General features: G+C 55.5%; 2 protein-coding genes across 14 annotated transcripts in view; both read right to left on the reverse strand.

Annotated features, from left to right (window-relative positions):
* The window catches only part of LOC136371211 (microtubule-actin cross-linking factor 1-like), a 136,276-nt gene that overhangs the window by 23,537 nt on the left and 95,084 nt on the right, over nucleotides 1-17,655 (reverse strand). For 11 of the 13 annotated variants that reach the window (XM_066335141.1, XM_066335134.1, XM_066335140.1 and 8 more), the window contains 12 exons: nucleotides 9,223-9,384; nucleotides 8,925-9,095; nucleotides 7,587-7,753; nucleotides 6,442-6,601; nucleotides 5,678-6,004; nucleotides 4,912-4,996; nucleotides 3,756-3,997; nucleotides 3,444-3,650; nucleotides 2,612-2,731; nucleotides 1,418-1,525; nucleotides 903-1,121; nucleotides 114-317 (listed from right to left, as the gene is read on the reverse strand). In XM_066335141.1, coding sequence (XP_066191238.1) covers nucleotides 114-317; nucleotides 903-1,121; nucleotides 1,418-1,525; nucleotides 2,612-2,731; nucleotides 3,444-3,650; nucleotides 3,756-3,997; nucleotides 4,912-4,996; nucleotides 5,678-6,004; nucleotides 6,442-6,601; nucleotides 7,587-7,753; nucleotides 8,925-9,095; nucleotides 9,223-9,384 — 2,172 coding nt within the window. The remainder of the gene's footprint in view (nucleotides 1-113; nucleotides 318-902; nucleotides 1,122-1,417; nucleotides 1,526-2,611; nucleotides 2,732-3,443; nucleotides 3,651-3,755; nucleotides 3,998-4,911; nucleotides 4,997-5,677; nucleotides 6,005-6,441; nucleotides 6,602-7,586; nucleotides 7,754-8,924; nucleotides 9,096-9,222; nucleotides 9,385-17,655) is intronic. The other 2 variants (XM_066335139.1, XM_066335132.1) reach the window with 1 other exon arrangement.
* LOC136371213 (microtubule-actin cross-linking factor 1, isoforms 6/7-like) lies at nucleotides 11,876-16,803 on the reverse strand. The gene is made up of 2 exons (XM_066335142.1): nucleotides 12,314-16,803; nucleotides 11,876-12,008 (listed from the first exon to the last, which is right to left on the reverse strand). Exons 1-2 carry the CDS (start codon nucleotides 15,380-15,382, stop codon nucleotides 11,892-11,894), a joined length of 3,186 nt encoding a protein of 1,061 aa, XP_066191239.1. The 5' UTR covers nucleotides 15,383-16,803; the 3' UTR covers nucleotides 11,876-11,891.

The following is a 17,655-nucleotide window of genomic DNA, read 5'->3' on the forward strand; positions in this document are numbered from 1 at the left end:
CGTTATGCCTTATAAAGGGGTTTTACAGGGGGAATAAAACCACATTCCAGAGCACGTGGCTCTCCCAGCGGGGCTGTGAGAGGAAGAGTCACCTCCCTGGCACCCCGGCGTACCTGGGTGGACTGAGAGAAGGCCTCGTCGAGTGCCAGGGCCCTCTGGCAAACCTCCTCCTTGATTTTGGCATACAAGGCCTCAGCCCTGGAGTATTTTTCCTGCACCATCTCCCCTTCCTCGGGGTTGAGGTCCTTGAGCTGGGGCCCGATTTTCAGCAGCTTGTCGATGTGAGGTTTGTGTTCAGCGATGGACTCTCTCAGTTGCTAGGGAATAGAGGGAGGGGGGGGATTAAAAAAAAAAAAACCACCACATTTGTTTAGAAATCTGCTGCAAGCTGCTGCCTATTTATTCCAAACAGCACTCCAAGAGCAGTGATCGTATCTGGGAGGAACTCACACCCTGGATTTCATGCCCCAGCATCTGCCAAGCACATGGCACTCGGCTCTTCCCAACATGGCCATGGCACAGCGCCTGGCACGGGTCCTCCCCCACCCCTGACCCTCCCCACAGCCCCACGGGGGACCCCAATGGGAATTTTTTACTTTGCAGTCTCTACCCTAAAAGCACAAAGTGTGTTTTTTTCCTGCCACGAAGGAGGAAGGAGATCCAAAATCAGCCAAGGTTTCCTTGGGAGCGAGCTGAATTTTGGTAAGGAGTGCTTTAACATAACAGGGGATTTCCATGTGGTGCTCTTGCATAACACTAGCAAACTCCCCAAAAAAGAACAGAAAGGGAGGGGGGAAAAAAAAGGGAGGAAAATCCAGAAGAAAAAGGTGTGCTCTTGGCCCCTGCCTTCTGTTGAGGGCAGAACTGATGGACAGGAGGTGCAAACTCTGCATCCTCTTTACCCTCATGTCATCCTGCTGCTGCTTGAGCTGCTCGTGGTCGATGGCTGGGGGTGGCAGCTGGGAGATGAGGGCTTGGGTCTCCTCAATCCAGGGGTTCAGCTCCTCGTAGGTCTCCCAGAACTGGTTGACCAGGACCTGGGCACGCTCCAAGCGAGCGTAGCGCTCCGAGTTGAGCTGGCTCACAGCCTCATACTGCTGCACCAGAGACTCGGTTTTCTCCTAAAAAATAAAAGAGGGAGGAGAGTTATGGAGAGGGATGCAAAAGGGCCCAGGAAAAGGGCCAGCTCCACGTTGTAATTCCAGTTAAAGCAGCCTCGGGAATCTCCCCCTCCCCATCCCAGAACCTTGCAATAAAAACAGGCAATAAAGGAGAGTCATAAATGTAAAGAGATTCCTGCTAATGCTGGTGGGAATTGCTAAAGATGGAGTGATTTTTAAGCTCCCTCAGCCCGTGCAAGGGCTGAGGATTCACCTCTCTGCCCTCTCTGTGGCAGGAAATAGCAGAGGGGGCTCACCTGGAGAACAGCTTTTTGCTCCTCGCCGCAGGTGCCGAAGATCTCGTTGCGCTGGCTGAACAGCTCGTCCATGGAGTCCTTGTGCCGGATGATGTCGATGGAAAACGCCTGCAGGAAGAGCAAGGGGAGAACTCAGAGCTGAGCCCAACCTCTCCCCAGCCCATCCACAGCGTCCTCCTGCCAAAAGGACCCTGCAAAACTCAGCACGAGAGTCCCGTGGCAAACTGAAAACTGGCTGGGAATGGAATGCAGATTCCTGCCTGTTTTCCTCATCTACACCAACCTCTCTCTTTCAAAGAGAAAACAGCTCTTAAAATCAGGTATGATCCACGCCCAAGGTCCTCACTGGAGGAAAAGCTCCATCATCCATTTGTTAGTGAATCTTATCCCACAGAATGATGCTCTCCAGAGCTGCATCCACCAATAACTTTGCTATTCCCAAGGTCCACGAGATTAACAGTGGGAAGCTGAGCTCAATTTAACTTAATGCTCGACGGTTCAGTCCCCCCTCTCTTATAACACTGCATTATTTTCCTTTTTCTTTTCTTTAATTTTAAATCCAATAAGCCTGCGTGCTGCTCTGATTGCCCAGGCAAAGAGAAGAAAAGGGCCGTTTATTTAAAGTGCACGTTCTTTCAGGCATGAGCTCATCTCAAAGATATATAGGAAAAAAAAAAACCAACCCCAACCCTTCCAGCACCTCTTTGTTCCACGTCTGGCTGCTGGGAGGGAACTGTGGAGTCCCTCACTGCAGGGAACAATGAGCAAAAAGCAAATGGAAACCACCCTCATTAATCAATATATACATTTCTCTAAACCTTTCGTGCTGCCAGCGCCAGTGAGACCCTGGCAGAGCTTGCTCTGGTGGCCACAAGGAAAAGCTTCCATTGGAGCAGTCCTCCCAAGAGAGACCAAAGCAAAGCACCCATCGAGCCCTAAATGGCTCCTGTAAGCAGACAAGAAGCTTTTTCCTTGGGAAGCCCAAACACTTGGATGATTTAAAGCAATTTTTTCTCTTTTGTTTTTTTTCCTTTCACACCTCAAGGACAAGTGCTGCATCACTCCTGGAGCTCTGGGCTCAGCACTGCACACCCCAGGGTAAAGCTGCTCACCCAAAATGAATCCCACGACCCGAATTGGACCATCCCTCCTTGCTGCCCACCCCACCCCACCCATCAGGGGGTGCACACAGACCTTCTGCACCTGCAGCTGAGCCGTTGTCTGGTCCTGCTCCAGGCGGATGGGACCCAGAGCCATCAGCTTCCGCTTGGTCTCGGCCACCCAGGCCAGCTCTGCATCAGCTGCCTGCTCGTACTGCCACGGGGGAGAGGAGGGGCACTGGTCAGTGCTGGGCAGCAGGGATGGAGCACAGGGAGAGCTGGGGACAGTGGGAATCACACAGGGACCCAGCGGGACACAGGGACGAATGTGTGGAGGAGAAGGGGACACTGGGGTGGGTTCCTGCAGCTGGTTTTTGGGGCAAGCTGGAGCAGCCACCTCTCCCTACACCTCCCTGCCTGCAGGGAAAGGGACATCCCTTAAACAGGAGCATTTTCTTTGCTCCTTCATGGAGAACAAACTCCACGGAGCGAGGTCAGGTATTCCCAGCACTCCACAGCCTCCAGTCTGTGGAGGACAAGTGTTTTTTGGGGAGGACTGTTGGCCTGGAACAAATCCCTGTGCTCTCCCAGCAGGGGATGGTGTTTTCCCAGCTTTGACAGTCACCTGTCACCAGTTTTACACTATCTCCATCACCCCTGCAGGCAGAACTTCCCAGGCAGGATAATAACACAGTGCTGCTCTAGAGTTATCCCATCCCATAAACACACACCAGGATGGGTCATTCACCATCCCTGCTGCCACACACTGCTGCTGGGGTCTGTTTCTTGGCATTCCTGGTGGGAATTCAGACAGGAATCCCTTCCTCTCTGGCTGTGCTCACCATCCCTCCTGCTACCACAGCCCCGTGTGCCCAGCCACTCATTCCTGCCTTCCCAAGAAAACCCTGCAGGGGTTATCCACTCACCTGCTGAGACCTCTGAATAGCAGCATCGATTTCTTCCACCCTCTGCTTGATGGTGTCACTGACCAGCTTGTAACGCTCGTTGGTGTCCGACACCAGCTTGTCCAGCCCCTCCCGGGCTCTCCAGGGCACCAGTTCCAGCAGAGCCCTGCTCACCTCATTCACCGTGTCCAGGACGAGCCTGTGCTCCATCACCTCCTTCTTCAGCTCCTGTGGAAACCACCCACGGGATGTGTGTCCTTCCCCAGCCTCCCAAAAAGCAGAGAACAAACCACCCCAAACAATTTCCCCGTCCCAAAGGTGCTGCTCTCCCACCTTCTGCCGCTGCTGGAACTGGGGGATCTGCTCGCCAGCAGGGGACTGTGCCCTGCTGGAAGCCAGCTCGTCCTCCACCTTGCTCATCCACCCAGTGAGCTCCTCGTGGGTGGACTGGAATTTGGTGGCCAGCTGCCTGGCCTGCTCCAGCGTGCGCAGGGCTTTGGAGCTGGCGGCGGTGATGTCGGAGTAGCGGGTCTTGATCCCATCCAGCTTCTCCTGGATTAGCAGCACCTCCTCCCCTGAGGGACAGCAGCAAGGGGAAAACGATGTGAGGCTCTGGAGGCTGAAAGAGCCACCCCAGGAGGCTTCAGGAGCCACCTTCCCTGTCCATCCCTCTTTTAAACAGCGGATTCCAGCCTCACTTTTCTTTGCGCTGATGTGACTTCAGCCTGTTTTCACTTAGAGTCGAGATTTTCCACCAGCATAACATCCACCTCATCCATGGGAATGGGATGGAATGGGATGGCGTGGGATGGGATGGAAGTGTGCTGCAAAGCCTGGCTTTGCCACAAGCCCCAAAGCCACCCCAACTCAGCTCTCAGCAACGTGTCACAGCTCCAAGAAAAAAGGGTCACTTCACCCCTCACTGCTGTCTCCGAGAGGACACAGAGCTGCCTGCCAAATCCTTTGTAATCACTCTTCCTGCTCCACAGCTCCCACAAGGACACAGGGCTGTACATCTGCTCCGAGCAGACCACATCTGAAGGAAACGCAGCGCCCCGACCTCTCTTCCCACTCATAAACATAAACTCACACCCACGTGGCAACAGCCACAACTGCTCAGTCTGGGAAAGCAATGTTATGAGAGGGCTGGGGGTATTTTTAACCTCTTTTCCATGTGATTTAGCAGCTGGCTGCAGTGAGAAAAGCCTCCCTCAGCACTGAGCATCCCCACAGCAGCAGTGGGAATCACCCGCTCCCCGAGCTGCGAGGTTGGGATTTTGGGACCAAGCAAATCCTAAGCTGGAGTGTTTGTGGATGCAAGCCTGGATGCAAACCAGCTCCTTTGGGAGTTTCCAAAAGGAAATGAAGACCTGAGGGAGAAAAGCCTCCACCCAACAGAGCATGGACATCCCAAGGAAAAGCATGTGGAGGATAGATTCCCAGACCCTCCACATTTCCCAGAGCGTGCCAAGATCTCCTCTTGTGTTACCTGTGGTTTGCTTCAGGAGAGCTTGTCCATTTCTAATGGCTTGGTCCACGTTCTTCTTCCTGTTCACAATCTCCTCATTCAGAGCCTGAAGAAAAAGGCAAATTTGGGTTATCCTCCCGAGGGCAGGTCCCTGCATCCTGCCAGCCAGAGATGCTACGGAGGGCATGAACCTCCCTACTGAGCACAGGCTGGACAACCCATCTGAAAACTGTCCAGTCATCCTGCTACGGGAATTATTTGGATTTTTGGGATCAAAGGCCCAAATCTCAGAGCAAACCCGACCCCACCCACTGGATCTGTGTCATCAAAGGACTCGCCCTTGTATTAGACAGAACCTCACTCTTGAACAGAGCCTGCACAGCCCCAGGGAGCGGAAGCAGAAGCTTCTTTGGTGGCCAGCCCAGCTCCAAAAACCCACCAGACTTCTCCAGCTCTCAGTTTTGGAAACAGCATCCAGCTTTCTGAAGGCCCAGGCTGGCCAAGCTGGCTCAGACACTGTTCACAAATCAAACCAACCATTTGAAGAAGCTCCCCCACCTTGAATACCCATTTTTTTGGGAGGGGAGGGCCCACAGTTGTTGTTTATAACACATGAAATCTCTTTACACTCCTCTCCAAGAGAGACCCAGCAGCAGAACGAGCTTGGCGAAATTAAAGCCAGGCCAGAAACATAAACAAAACCAGCTAAAATGCAAACAAAACAACACAAACATGGAAAGGAGAGAAGAAAAAAAAAAAATAACCAAAAAAAAAAAAAGGAAAATACCAGCTGGTCGGCATGCTGCTTCTGCAGGACGTCCCGTTTGTAATCCTTTATGGACACTGAGCCCAGCTTGTCCTCCACCTCAGCCAGCCAGTTGAGCACTTCCACCTCCTCCTCCCCAAAAAGCCTGGCGTTGGCCAGAGCTTGGTCCAGCAGTGCTGCCTTCCGGCCACACCGCTCCTGGACCTCTCCGTAGCGGCTCTGCAGAGCCTCTAATTTCTCTGCCAGCAGCCTCTGCTCAGCAGCACAGCTCAGGGAGGACAGCGACTGCCCGACCCCCAGAGCCCGAGACACGTCGGCAGCGTGGCTCTCTATCTCCTCCTCGAGAGCCTGAATGGTTGGAAGGGCAAAATGGACAACAGAAAAGGGTGGGGGGGAAAAGAAAATATGAGTGGAGAATGAGGAAAATAAAAGCAACTTAAAAGGGGGAATGCGACGGTGAACGGAACTGAAAATAATGGAGGGGATGTAAAAGCCACCCGTGAACGGGCAAACTGAGTGGAAATTAAAAAGAAACACATGAATGGGAATGGTTTGTGGGTTTTTTTTTTTTCTATCCAGATCTGCTGGGAGGTGCAAGGACATCAGTTTAATGTTTACCCACGCTGGTGGGTCAAGGCTTGCAGCCTTCTCTGTACATAAACCAGCCTGGATAACTCCTCCAAGTCCTTGTTTGTGCCAAAACCCCCCTCTGGTTGTGGTGGAAACAACCACTGGAGCGGGACCTGACTGCAACCACCTCCATCCTGCTCCTGCACAGGTCCTACCTTGTGGCGGCTGATCTGCTGCTGGATTTTGGCAGTCTGGGTACCAATGGGCTCAGAGTTGGCCAGTTTCTTCTCTGTCACCGACAGCCAGTCGGACACGGGCTCCGTGGTTTCGTGGAACTGCTTCGCCAGCACCAAGATATCCTCCAGCTGCTTCTGCCTATAAAAGTGTAAAATCGTAAAATCAGAAGGAAATAATTGTTCAAGGCCCGGTTGGATTTGGTCCTGAGTGACCTGCTCTGGTAAAAGTGTCCCTGCTCACAGCAAGGGGTTGGAACAAGGTGGTTTTTAAAGTCCCCTCTGACCAAAACCAGTCTGTGATTCTCTGAGTCAATGAAAGCACTCAAGGAGCAGCTCCCTGCTGGAGCCAGGCATGGGAAGCAGCTTCAGGTATTTGGAAGAAGGAGCCGAAGCAGCTCTGTTCAGAGCAAGGTGAGACTCCATTGTCAGGCAAGTTGCAATGGCAAAGATAAAAATCAATGTGGAGGAACTGCAAAATAAGCTTTTTCCTGCAGCTGTGCCTTTAGGATCCAGTTTATTGCCCTGGGAAGGTGGCAGAAGGGCTTCCCCACTGTGCATCTTTTCATGAAACAGTTTGAGATTCAAAAGGACTTTATAAAGATCATTTAGTTCCAGCTCCTTTTTGTTCCATCCCTATCACTGTCTTGGACATCCCTCAGCTTGTGGCCAGGCTTTTGGTCCTTCAGAGCTTCTGGTTAAAGACAATCCTGGGTGCAGAGTCCTGCATGGACACTCCAGCTTGATGGCAATGATTAAAAACATGGAGAAGGGTCCAATCTGGCCCTCAGAAGTGACTTCATAACCTCAAACATCAGCTTAGGTAGAAATAAGTAACTCATAAACAAGATTCTGGCGGCACAAAGGTGTCAACAGGATGTCGCTAAACGTTCAAGCTTACAGGAATAAAAATAACATCCTCCCCCCCTGCAGGGAAATTATTTAATCTCAGCTCTCCCTTGCCATTGTAAACCACTGCTATCAGCACCAGCTCCCAGCCAGCCTTTGATTCCTCATGTTTTCCAGATGTATCCGCACCGAAATCTCCGCTGGATTCCCGAATGCTGTCACCCCGAGCTCCGGGGCACCGTGACTCGTGGGGGTGAGTCTATCCCAGCTCCTCTCACCTGGCAGCTGCCCTGCCCAGCAGCCCTTCCCAGCGCCGTGCCAGGCTCTCCAGCTGCCCCACGATCTTGTCCCGGTCCGCGGGCTCGGCCGACTGCGCGATGCGGTCACCCTCTGCCTGGATCATCTCCACCGTGGCTTTGCGATCGTCCAGGAGGCGCTGGAGCAGCTTTGGGGATGCAAAACAAAGGGGGAAGTCACCAGACTGGGGCAGTAGAACCAAATCCAAGCCCTTTGGAGGGGGTCAGAGCTCTAATTGTGGCTCGGAGCCGCTGCCAGCGCTAGGCTGAAAGCAGGCTCGGCCCAGAGGGATGGCTCTGCCTTCAAAACCGGTTCAAAAAATTATAGAGTTACATTATATTGTTGTATTATATTATATTACATTATAATAATCAGATGCTTTGATTTGGGCAGCCCTGAAGTGGTCAGGCAGCTGGACAGGGCGATCATTTTAGGTCCCATCCAACTGAACTTTCATTTGATCTGATCTGATCTGATCTGATCTATTCTATTCTATTCTATTCTATTCTATTCTATTCTATTCTATTCTATTCTATTCTATTCTATTCTATTCTATTCTATTCTATTCTATTCTATCCTATCCTATCCTATCCTATCCTATCCTATCCTATCCTATCCTATCCTATCCTATTCCATTCCTATTCCATCCAATTCCCATCCCCATTCCATTCTCCTTTCCCTTTTTCTTTCCTTTTCCCTTCCCTCTTTTGCATTAGTCAAGATCCAAACCACTTCTGTGCTAGAAGAGTTTTCTGAGTCTTTCCCACCAACCCCTCCAACTTAACAAGTTTTTAGCTTCCACTCGAAGCACATTTCCTCTTCCAATCTCCACACGTCAGACCAAGCCTGGGCAAGAATTAATTTCTAAAATATTTCCCCATGACCACACTTGACCTTCTCTCCTCCCACTCCAAGGGCAGGCGCCGACCCCAGGCTGTTATCTCAGCAAACACTGGCACACCTCGGGTCCACCCTCACACTTTGTAACATTCCCTTTGTCCAAACACCCAAACCAGGCCCTGCACCACCACCAGCTCGCTCCTGACACAGCAGAATTATCGGCACAAAGCAGAACTCAGGGCTGGAAAAACACGGCAGACCAGCAAAACCAACTTCAGGAGGCAGCAGGACCATGAAGGGACGCAGTGATTTAGGCTATGGAGATCACTGAGTGTGGGCAAACTGTTCATTCCACTGGGAATGTGAGGAACTGAGATCCACCAGGAAAGAAACTTGGACATCCCAGCTTCTTGAATATTGTCCAGAATATTGTCTGGTTCTATGGTCCCCTCCCATAGGACCACCCAGTGCTCACTCACCTTCTGCTCTTGGATCTGGGCTTTCACCACCTTGTACTCGGCAGAGGGAGGTTTCTGGTTGGAGATGAGCTCCTCGGTGTCTGCCAGCCAGCTCAGCAGTGGCTCCAGGGCATCCTGGAACTTCCCGCAGTGCAACAGGGCCTCCTGCAGCTGAGCCACTCGCTGGGCCACCTGCACCCCAAAAACAACCCCACTGCAGAGTCAGGCACCGGGACCGGAGCCTCAGCTCCCTGCCCCTGGTCCCCTCCTTCCCCCAGACCCCTGAGAAAGCAGGGACAGCCCTTCCCCATGCTCCCACCTTCTTGTTGAGGGTGTTCCAGCGGGTGTTGATTTCTTCCATGTCATGCTCCAGCCCTTGGACGTCACAGTTTTTCCCGGCGCTTTGGATGAGTCCCTGACCAACTCCATTGACCTGCTGTAGCTTCAGCTGGAGGGGATCCACTTGTTCCTTCTGGAATTGCTGTGGGTGGAAAAGGTGGGAGAGAAAAGGTGATTTGTAAGCTGTGAGCTGCTCTTCCAGCCATTCAATCCTGCCGTGGATACAACAGGCTTTTCTCTCCAGGGAAGATGCAGTAGCCACTTGCACTGATTTTATTGGAATTGTGCAAGTTTGTCTGTGCTCCTCCCTCGCCTTGACCTAGTGACACAGATGTCACAGGAATCTGCTGCTGTGGAGCACAGCTCAGGGTCTATCCACACCCTCCTCTGGTTTTAAATGAGTAAATCCCATTTTTCCAAGCACTGGAGTGAGGTAAAAAGAGAAAACTGAGGAAGAAATGAGAGCATCGGCTCTGACTCGCCATCAGATTGGGAAATAATGCTCCTGGGGAAAAACCTCAAGCAATTCTCACAGTGAAGCTATTGAGAACGGAGACCTGACATCATATGAGTTTTGTTAACCACGAAATTACAGGCAGCGAGGAGCTCGCTGAATTTCGAAAGACAAAGGCAATAGGCAATTAATGTGCGAGTCGTTTACCACGGATTTGGCACGGTCCTGCCTGGGAATCCTGTGGGGAAAAGCTTTCTAAACCAAAAAAGATTTGATAGGGAAGGGGGAGGAGAGCGAATGAAGCTCCCCATTGTCAGCAGAGGCAGCAGGGAGAATCCTGTTTCTCCGGGAGGAGATAAATGCTCTTTATCAGAGCTGGGGATCTGCTGGAACCACGTGCTGCCTGTGCACCCTGTCCCTCTGCAGTCCTTCCCTACCAGTCCCAAGGGACGAGCCTGCCCTGTCCCCACAGCAAACACCCCAAAAATAGGGAGCAGATTCCTGGCTCCCTCTGCTCCCCTGGCCCACGAGCCCATGCAGAGCATGGGTCACCCTGCAGCCAGCTCTGGGCAGCAGCAGAGCCCTTGGCCTTGTCACAACCTTTTCCCGTTGGGAAGCAGAGGGGATGGCAGCCAGCCACCTGCTCCCTGTGCCCAAGAATGCACCGAAATCGCCTGCACTGAAAATTTCCCACTTGGATGCAAGATCTCCCCCAGCAGAGGAGATCCTCGTGGAGGACACGGCTCTCTGCACCTGGCAATCAATTTTCTCCAGAGGAGCACCAAGCAAAACCCCCTAAAAAACACCAAAATCCCCCAAAACACACAGGCAAAGCTCCCAGCCCGAACAAGAGGCACTGCTCTGACTTTCCCTGCCTCATTTCCAAAGGAAAAAAAAAAAAAAAAAGGCAACTTCTTCCCAGCAGAGCTCAGCAACCGGAGGGCAGGGAGGTCCCTCCAGGACATGAGGGAAGGGTGAGCTGGCAGACACTGTCCAGAGCTGTTTGCTCATGGAGAATTCTGCCACGGTTATAAGAAATAAATGGGGACTTGGAATCATCGATTCCCGGGCTGTTCTCCTGTTACTGTTTATATATGGAGCTGCTGGGTAGAAGAGCCAAACCCACAAAAGGATCTGGCTGATAAGCCTGGCATGCCAGGCTGGTCCGAGCTCTCCATGTACTGCAAAACAAACTCCAAAAGGAGCCAGGCAGGGAGGGAGCCCTGTGCAAAAGCCTGGATGACCCAACCAGGGCTACCTGCCACACAGGTAGCAGCCAGCCCGAGAGCCCAATGCTCCCTGAGGAGTCTGACAAAAATAATCCCAGCAACAGCCTGAGGGTGAGCGCGTCCGACACACTTTGTTTTCCTTTGCTCATAAAAGATTCCAGTGATTTAGTTCATTAACCTCGCTGTGACTCAGCTTGGAAACAAATATTTAACGACTCGCCTTTGCTGTGGAGAGAGGTGTCCTGCCCTGGGGAAGAGCTGGACAGACGTTCTGGGAGAGCAGAAGGACGTCTGCTCCACCACACCTCCTCCTCCTCCTCCTCACTCCCAGAAAGGCTTCCCAAAGCATCCCCTCATTTTCTGCTTCCCTCATCTCCCTTAACCCCACTGCTGCTGGATGTGGAATTCCAGGAAGGATCTCCAGCAACGCCTGGGGGAAAGGGGGAGGTTTGGGGGGTTAACAATCAGAGGTGCTGAACCTAAAATAAAGATCCTCCCACTGAATTCCAAGCAATAGGCGACTATGGCAAGAACCCAATGGTTTTTCCCTCATCCAGGTCCCCTCTGGGTGTCCCAGCCTGTTGCTCACATGGACCCCCCATGTGAAAGCACCTCTCCAAGCCCCTCCACGTGCACATCTCAAAGGGGTGGTACAGCCCAAAGGATGAGTAATTGCCACCAAATCGGGATTTTTGGTGCTGACTAACTTCTGATGTCTCCTTAGTGATATTTCTCCTAATCCAGATGGCAGGAAATCAGCGCTGGGCTGTGGGAACTCCAGCACCGAGGTCTCTCCAGGCAAGAGCCACGAGAAACACAAATCCCCAAACACCAGAGAGAATCTGAGCCCCTTTCCCAAGTGCCTCCTGAGCCTCAACACTTCAACGCTCACAGAAAAAAAAAAACCAAAAAAACTACAGACAGCAATGACTGCACGGGACAGGAATTGCTTGCAGTTAATTCATTTTACAGGTTTCTCTTTCCTGATATATTTTCTGCTTCAAAGATGGGAACTCCCTGCCAGGAGCCAGCGAGAAAGGTTTTTCTGAAGTCCGTGATTTCCATCTGAGTGACCACAATGTACTTTAATAAGCCAAAAAAAAAAAAAAAAAAAAAATAGTGCAAGTCAACATTTCAGGTCATCGAGCAGCGAGAATCTTTTGCCTCCCTTACTTACACAATCACACAATTCCCTCCCCCCCCCCCAAAAAAATCACCCTTTTTGCCTGCCAAATTCAAGCCCATCTCGGGAAGGGAGAAGGCTGTTTGGAAGCCCAGATCGTGGCTTACTGAGTGGGCTCCCACCTCCCACCCAGCCCTGGAGTGCAAAATAAAGCGAGTTCTGCGCCTGAAGCCCCGGCTGCTGCGGGAGCCTGAGCAACAAATACCTCGTTATCTGGAACGAATCCATCTGGGAGAGCAGGGGGCCCTTCTGCCACCAGAGCAGGGCCGAGGGCTCCCTCTGCGCCTGATGTCCCCTGTCCCTCGCTGGGGCACAGGGAAAGGGCACCCCCAAAGCTGCGGGGACGGAGGGGACCCCTCAGCACAGCCCTGGGGAGGGTTTGTGCCCTGGGTGCTGTGGCAAAGGGTGTCCCCAGCAGCTCTGGGGTGGTGGGACCCTCTGGGAAGGGTGAGAAGGCACCAGGGGGACCCTCCCAAGGTGCCAGCCCTGCTGCAGATGTGCTCGCAACAGGGTCATCCTCCAAAGCCACCGCTTCAGCGGGCAGGTGCTCCAGGATGGGCGGCACAACCACGATGGCAAAGTCATCTCTGTCCCCCAAGGCCACCACCAATGGCACGGGGTCACCACTGAGGTCCCCAGCACCCGAGGAGAGGGGCTCAGATGCTGGTGGTGGTGGCACAGTGGCAGCAGGCACGTCAGCGAAGGGTGGTGGAGCTTCCAGAAGCTCCTCCACCATCAAGGGCATGGCAGTGGTGGTGGCTCCTGGAGGTTCCTCGGCATCCACGGTAGGATCCTCGGTGGGTGGTGGCATCCTCTGAGCCTGGGGCTCCAGGACAGCCACATCTCCTGGTGAAAGTGGGTGGGTCGGAGCAGGAAGCTCCCCAAAATCCCATGGGATGGCAGGCCCTGCAATGGACAATGTGCCAGGAGGCTCTTCAGGGGCAGCTGGGCTGGCAGGACACGGGACCTCCCAGCTGGGGGCAAACAGCATGTCCACATCTCCTGGCTGCAGGACGGCTGCTGCTGTCCCCCCATGTGTGACAGCCACCTCCACGGGGCACCTCTCTGTGTGGGCAGCCCCTTCCAGAGACAGGCCATGGCCCAGAGAAACCATTTCCCATGGGAGATCCTCAACAGGCACCGGGAATGTTGTGGGAGCCTTGGAGCCTGGCTCTGATGCAGAGCCAGCGTGGAAAGGCAGCAGAGAACCACAGCAAACATCTCCACTCTCTGGTGGATGAGTCCAGCCCTCAGCTCCACTCCCTGATCCCAAGTCTGTGGCTTCACCCTCAGAAACCAGTTCTGGGACATCCCAGTTGGCGACCTCAGTCCTTCCAGGGAGAAGGTGATGGGTCCTGAACGGATCCATGCCCTCAAGGCCAGCCTGGCTGTGCCGTGGGGGGGACCCCAGCTCCTCCATCGCTGTGTCCGGAGCTGGGGGCTGGCAGGGGGACACTTGGCCAGGACAGGTCCCCTCAGGAAGCAAGTCTGGGTTATCTTCACCCCACCCCACTGGAGCACTGGGGTACCCATCTCCCCCCAGTCCAGCAGCTGGATGTGCCCCTGTGCCAGGACATGGAGTCCCACCGGCCAAAAACTCCGGGTCCACCAGTGGGTCAGGATCAACCTCCCCCACCAGCGCTGGGGAGCATTCCAGGAGGGACCCCAGCCCTGCCATGGCCACGGGGCTGGGGGAGGCCCCTCCATCCGAGTCCGTCGGGGTAACAGCCAAGGTGTCCCTTTCTGAGAAGGGCTCTGTCAAGGGCTCCAGCGTGCTCAGCACCTGGGAGCTGCAGGTGACATCGAAGTCCTCCAGATCTGACACAACGGCAGAGTCCGAGGCGCTGATATCCAAGGGGGCCCGGTGCTGACCCTCTTCAACCACCAACCCGGCCAGTTTGGCCGGATTTGGGTCCAGCCCCTCCGAGTCCATTGGGGACATCTGAACCTCCAGGGAGCTGGGGACAACTCCACTGCCGCCGTCCTCATTCAGGCACTGCTCTTCCAGCTCCAGGAACATCTGTACCGAGTCCGTGTCGGACAGCTCGGGGCCCGTGGGGCTGGCTGAGCGTTCCAAAACTGGAGCAAAGTCCTCAACCCCACATTGCACCGCTGCATCCTCAGTGCAGCACGCGCTGCCACCACCCCCTGGGGATGTGCAGGACAGGGAGGTCCCCGGGCTGGGGGCAGAGCCATCCTCTGGAGCAGTGGATTGTTCCCTTTCTTCAGAAATATCTGCCAAGCAACAGCTCCTCTTCTCCTCTGCCACCAGAACAGCCTTTCCTCTCTCTGACAGCGTCGCCTCCTCCCACTCCTCCATCATCACCCAGCGCTCGTCCTCCTCAAATCTCAGCTCAGACTCCGTTTTCTCCCTGAGATTGGAGGTGATGAGAATATCCAGCCCCGTATCCAGCAGCTCTTCACTAAGGCACGGAGAGAGGTTGACGTTCTCCACCGTAGAGTCCGACTCGGAGGCCTCCAGGGTCTCCTGGTGCCCATCGTTGAAGTTTCCCCTGATGAAGTTCTTCCTGGCCCGTGGCCAGGTGGCACTGGGGAGGCGGCGGGCCCTGGCCAGGTCCCTGACACGGCTGTCACCAGCGTTCAGCATGGCCTGGCGCTCATCCCGGGGACCATCCCCGCCGAACTGCTTGGCCGCCAGAGCCTCCGCCGCGCCAGATGACTTGGAGACGTGCTCCAAGGTGAGAGACTCGGACATGGGCTCGCCGTGGTCGGGCTGGCCCGGCTGCTCGGCCAGCATGGCGCTGGAATCCCGCTTGTCCCGCAGGGAAGGGTTGGAAGCTCCTGCCTCCGACACCTCGCTCAGCGAAGCCCCCATCCTCTCGGCGAACTCGGTGAAGTTGGGTGGCATGAAGGACTTCCACGAGCGCCGGTTGACGTTCTCCTTCTTCTCGGGGTTCGGCCGCCTCTTTGGAGGAGCCGGCGCCGGCTTGGAGACGTCGCTGCTGAGTTTCAGCTGGTCGAAGATGACTCTCTCATCCAGCTTTTTGGGTTCTGGTGGCCTGGACTCGAAGACGTTGGCAGCTCCCAGAGTCCCGTTGCTGGATATGGTGCTGCCATCGCCCTTGCCGAGGGTGCTCTTGGAGAGCTGGTTGAGCTTCGATCCCTGATCGATCTGCTCGTTAATCCTCATGGTGTCGTATATGGATCTCTGGGGCACGTAGCAATCCTCTATATAACCATCCTCATCCTCGCCCTTCCCCAGGCAAGTGCGGTTCTGCCGTAAACAGTCTGGCCGGCTCAGTGGTTTGCCCATACTCTCGTCCTTAGGGATGACAGAACCACCCTGGCAACCTTTGGCCCGCCACGGCAGGAAGCATCACACAGAGCAGCAGGTCCCAAACCCGCTGGGGACAGCCTCTAATCCCAAAGTGACACTACGGGGACGGGATGGGGGACCGGCAGCACCTTGCTGGCTCAGCAGCCCGACCGGCAAACCCGGGCAGTGAAACAACCCATCTCATCCCTCCCGCCGTCCCCCTAAAAAAAACCCCCCATCCATCAGCAAACCATCCAAAAAATCCAACAGCTTTGGTAAAATATTCCAAGCGGTTCGCGCCAGAAAAACGGCGGCGGAAGAGTTTGAAGCTCTTAAATTATCCCGTCCGTCCTTCTTGACTAACAAAGGCACTGCTTGTCCCGGCCGCTCCCGGCTGGCAGTGGCGAGCGGCTCGGCGCGTTTTCAGCCCGGCTCCGAGCGCCGTGGAAGTCCAGCTGGTCCGAATTAGCCTCTCCCCCCGACTCTCGTGTTTTCATTTGAACTGAGCTTGTCAGCGGATATTCGTACAACTTTAAACACAGGAAGTTCTTCATTCAGGGCAAACTCGCAGGTTTCCTGTCTCAAAAACATGATGGCATCGTCGCTGCCGTCACCTCGCCCGGTGCCACCCGGGGCAGTGGTGGCACCCCCAAAATCCAGCCGGTGGGTGCGCGGTGGTGGCGGCACGGCCGCGGAGTCCGGAGGTGGAGGAAGGCTGCTGAGTCTTCGCTTTTCTTTTTTTTCTTTTTTTTTTTTTTTTGCGCTTTCTCCCCAGGAAAAAAAAAAATCGGCTATAAAACGCATCCAAAAATGGCAAAGGGACGGAGCGGGATGGAATCCCCTGAGTTGCCTCCGGGAGCCGACGGGGAGCAGCCGCGGCTGGAGGCGGCTATTGCCGCTGCTGCTGCTTCTTCTTCTTCTCCTTCTCCTTCCTCCTCCTCCTGCTGCTGCTGCTGCCGGCCCCGCTCGCACTAACTTTCCCGGCGGCCGGTGTCGGGCTGCGGCGGCTCCGCGCCACCGGGCGGCCCGGCCATGGCGGGGCGGGCTCGGGGCCGGTACCGGCGGCGATGCGGGGCGGACCGGGGCTGGGGTGTCACACACACACACCTCCCGGGACCGCCCTCCCGCTTCTCCTTCCCCGCCGCTCTCGCCCCTTTTGTGCGCGGCTCAGCGGCCGGGCCGGGGGCGGGGGGCTCCTCGCCTCCCCCGCGGGCAGCCCCCGGCCGGCGCGGCGGGATGCATGGCCGCTGCCTTCCTCCTCCTCCTCCTCCTCCTGCTCCTCCTCGTCCTCCCGCTCCCTGCCGCCGCTGTCCTCTCTCCTTCCCGCCGGCGGAACAAAAGGCCGAAGCGCACAGGCCGCCGCACGCCCCGGCCCCGCCGCCGCCGCCAGCCCCGGCTCCCGCGGAGCTCCAGCCCCGGCGGAGGGCGGGGGGACGCGGGGGCGGCCGGGGGGCGGCACCGCGGGGCGGGGCGGTAACGCCGGGGCCACCCCCTGCACGAGCGCTTCGGTGCCTCCCGCGCCCCCCGGCAGCGACCCCCGCCACCGGGCCCGGGAAAAGGGGCGGCGGAGCGCGACCCGGCTGAGAAAAGAGGGGTGATGCTCGGCGTTAAGGCGGGGGTGGTCCCCGCCCGCCCCGCCGGGAATGGCCCCTCCTCCGGGGGGAGGCGAAAGCCCCCGACAAAGAGCAGCTACGCCCTGGCTCGGCGGCGGCTCCGGCTCCGGCTCCCGCCGCCACCGGCCCCGTTCCCCCGGCCCTTTGTCCGCTCTTCCCCGAGCCGGAGATGGGAGGGAGGTGACGACTCGCCTCCCGAACACATCGGGTCTTCCTGCTCCTCACACCCGCCCTCGCACAAAGAGCCGAGTTTCTAAATCACCGGAGAAACCCACCCGAAACACCCCCGAAGTACCAGGTTTTGCCTTCCCCCAATCGCGCTGCCAAAAAAAACCCCCCACCCGCAACTTGTCACCGTTCCCCTCAAACCACTGCAGGCTCTTTTCCTAAAAAATCATGATTTTTTTTTATAGCCCAGGCTCTACGGTAGCATCCTGCTCCTCCCATCCTGAGTCCTGTCACCCTTTTTTCCTCCCCCAAAACCCTTGGGTTTAAGGGATGGGGAACATTGGAAGTGGGGAGGGAGGCAGCCCGGGCGTGTGAATCACCGCTGCGAAGTGATGCTGAGGGAAGTCACAGACTTGGGAGAGAAAACAGGAGGGTTGGGAACAGCCTCCACGCATCTCCAGGCAACAACCCGCCCCACCAGCCACCCGG

This window comes from Sylvia atricapilla, chromosome 24, assembly GCF_009819655.1.
Source record: "Sylvia atricapilla isolate bSylAtr1 chromosome 24, bSylAtr1.pri, whole genome shotgun sequence".
NCBI classification, from domain to species: domain Eukaryota; kingdom Metazoa; phylum Chordata; class Aves; order Passeriformes; family Sylviidae; genus Sylvia; species Sylvia atricapilla.

What these genes read in the sequence shown, in the direction of transcription:
- LOC136371213 (XM_066335142.1), bottom strand. Translation starts at nt 15,382, where the DNA reads ATGGGCAAACCACTGAGCCGGCCAGACTGTTTACGGCAGAACCGCACT. An exon ending in GATTCGTTCCAGATAACGAG is followed by an intron (nt 12,009 to 12,313) that starts GTATTTGTTGCT and finishes GGCTTATTAAAG; the next exon opens with TACATTGTGGTCACTCAGAT.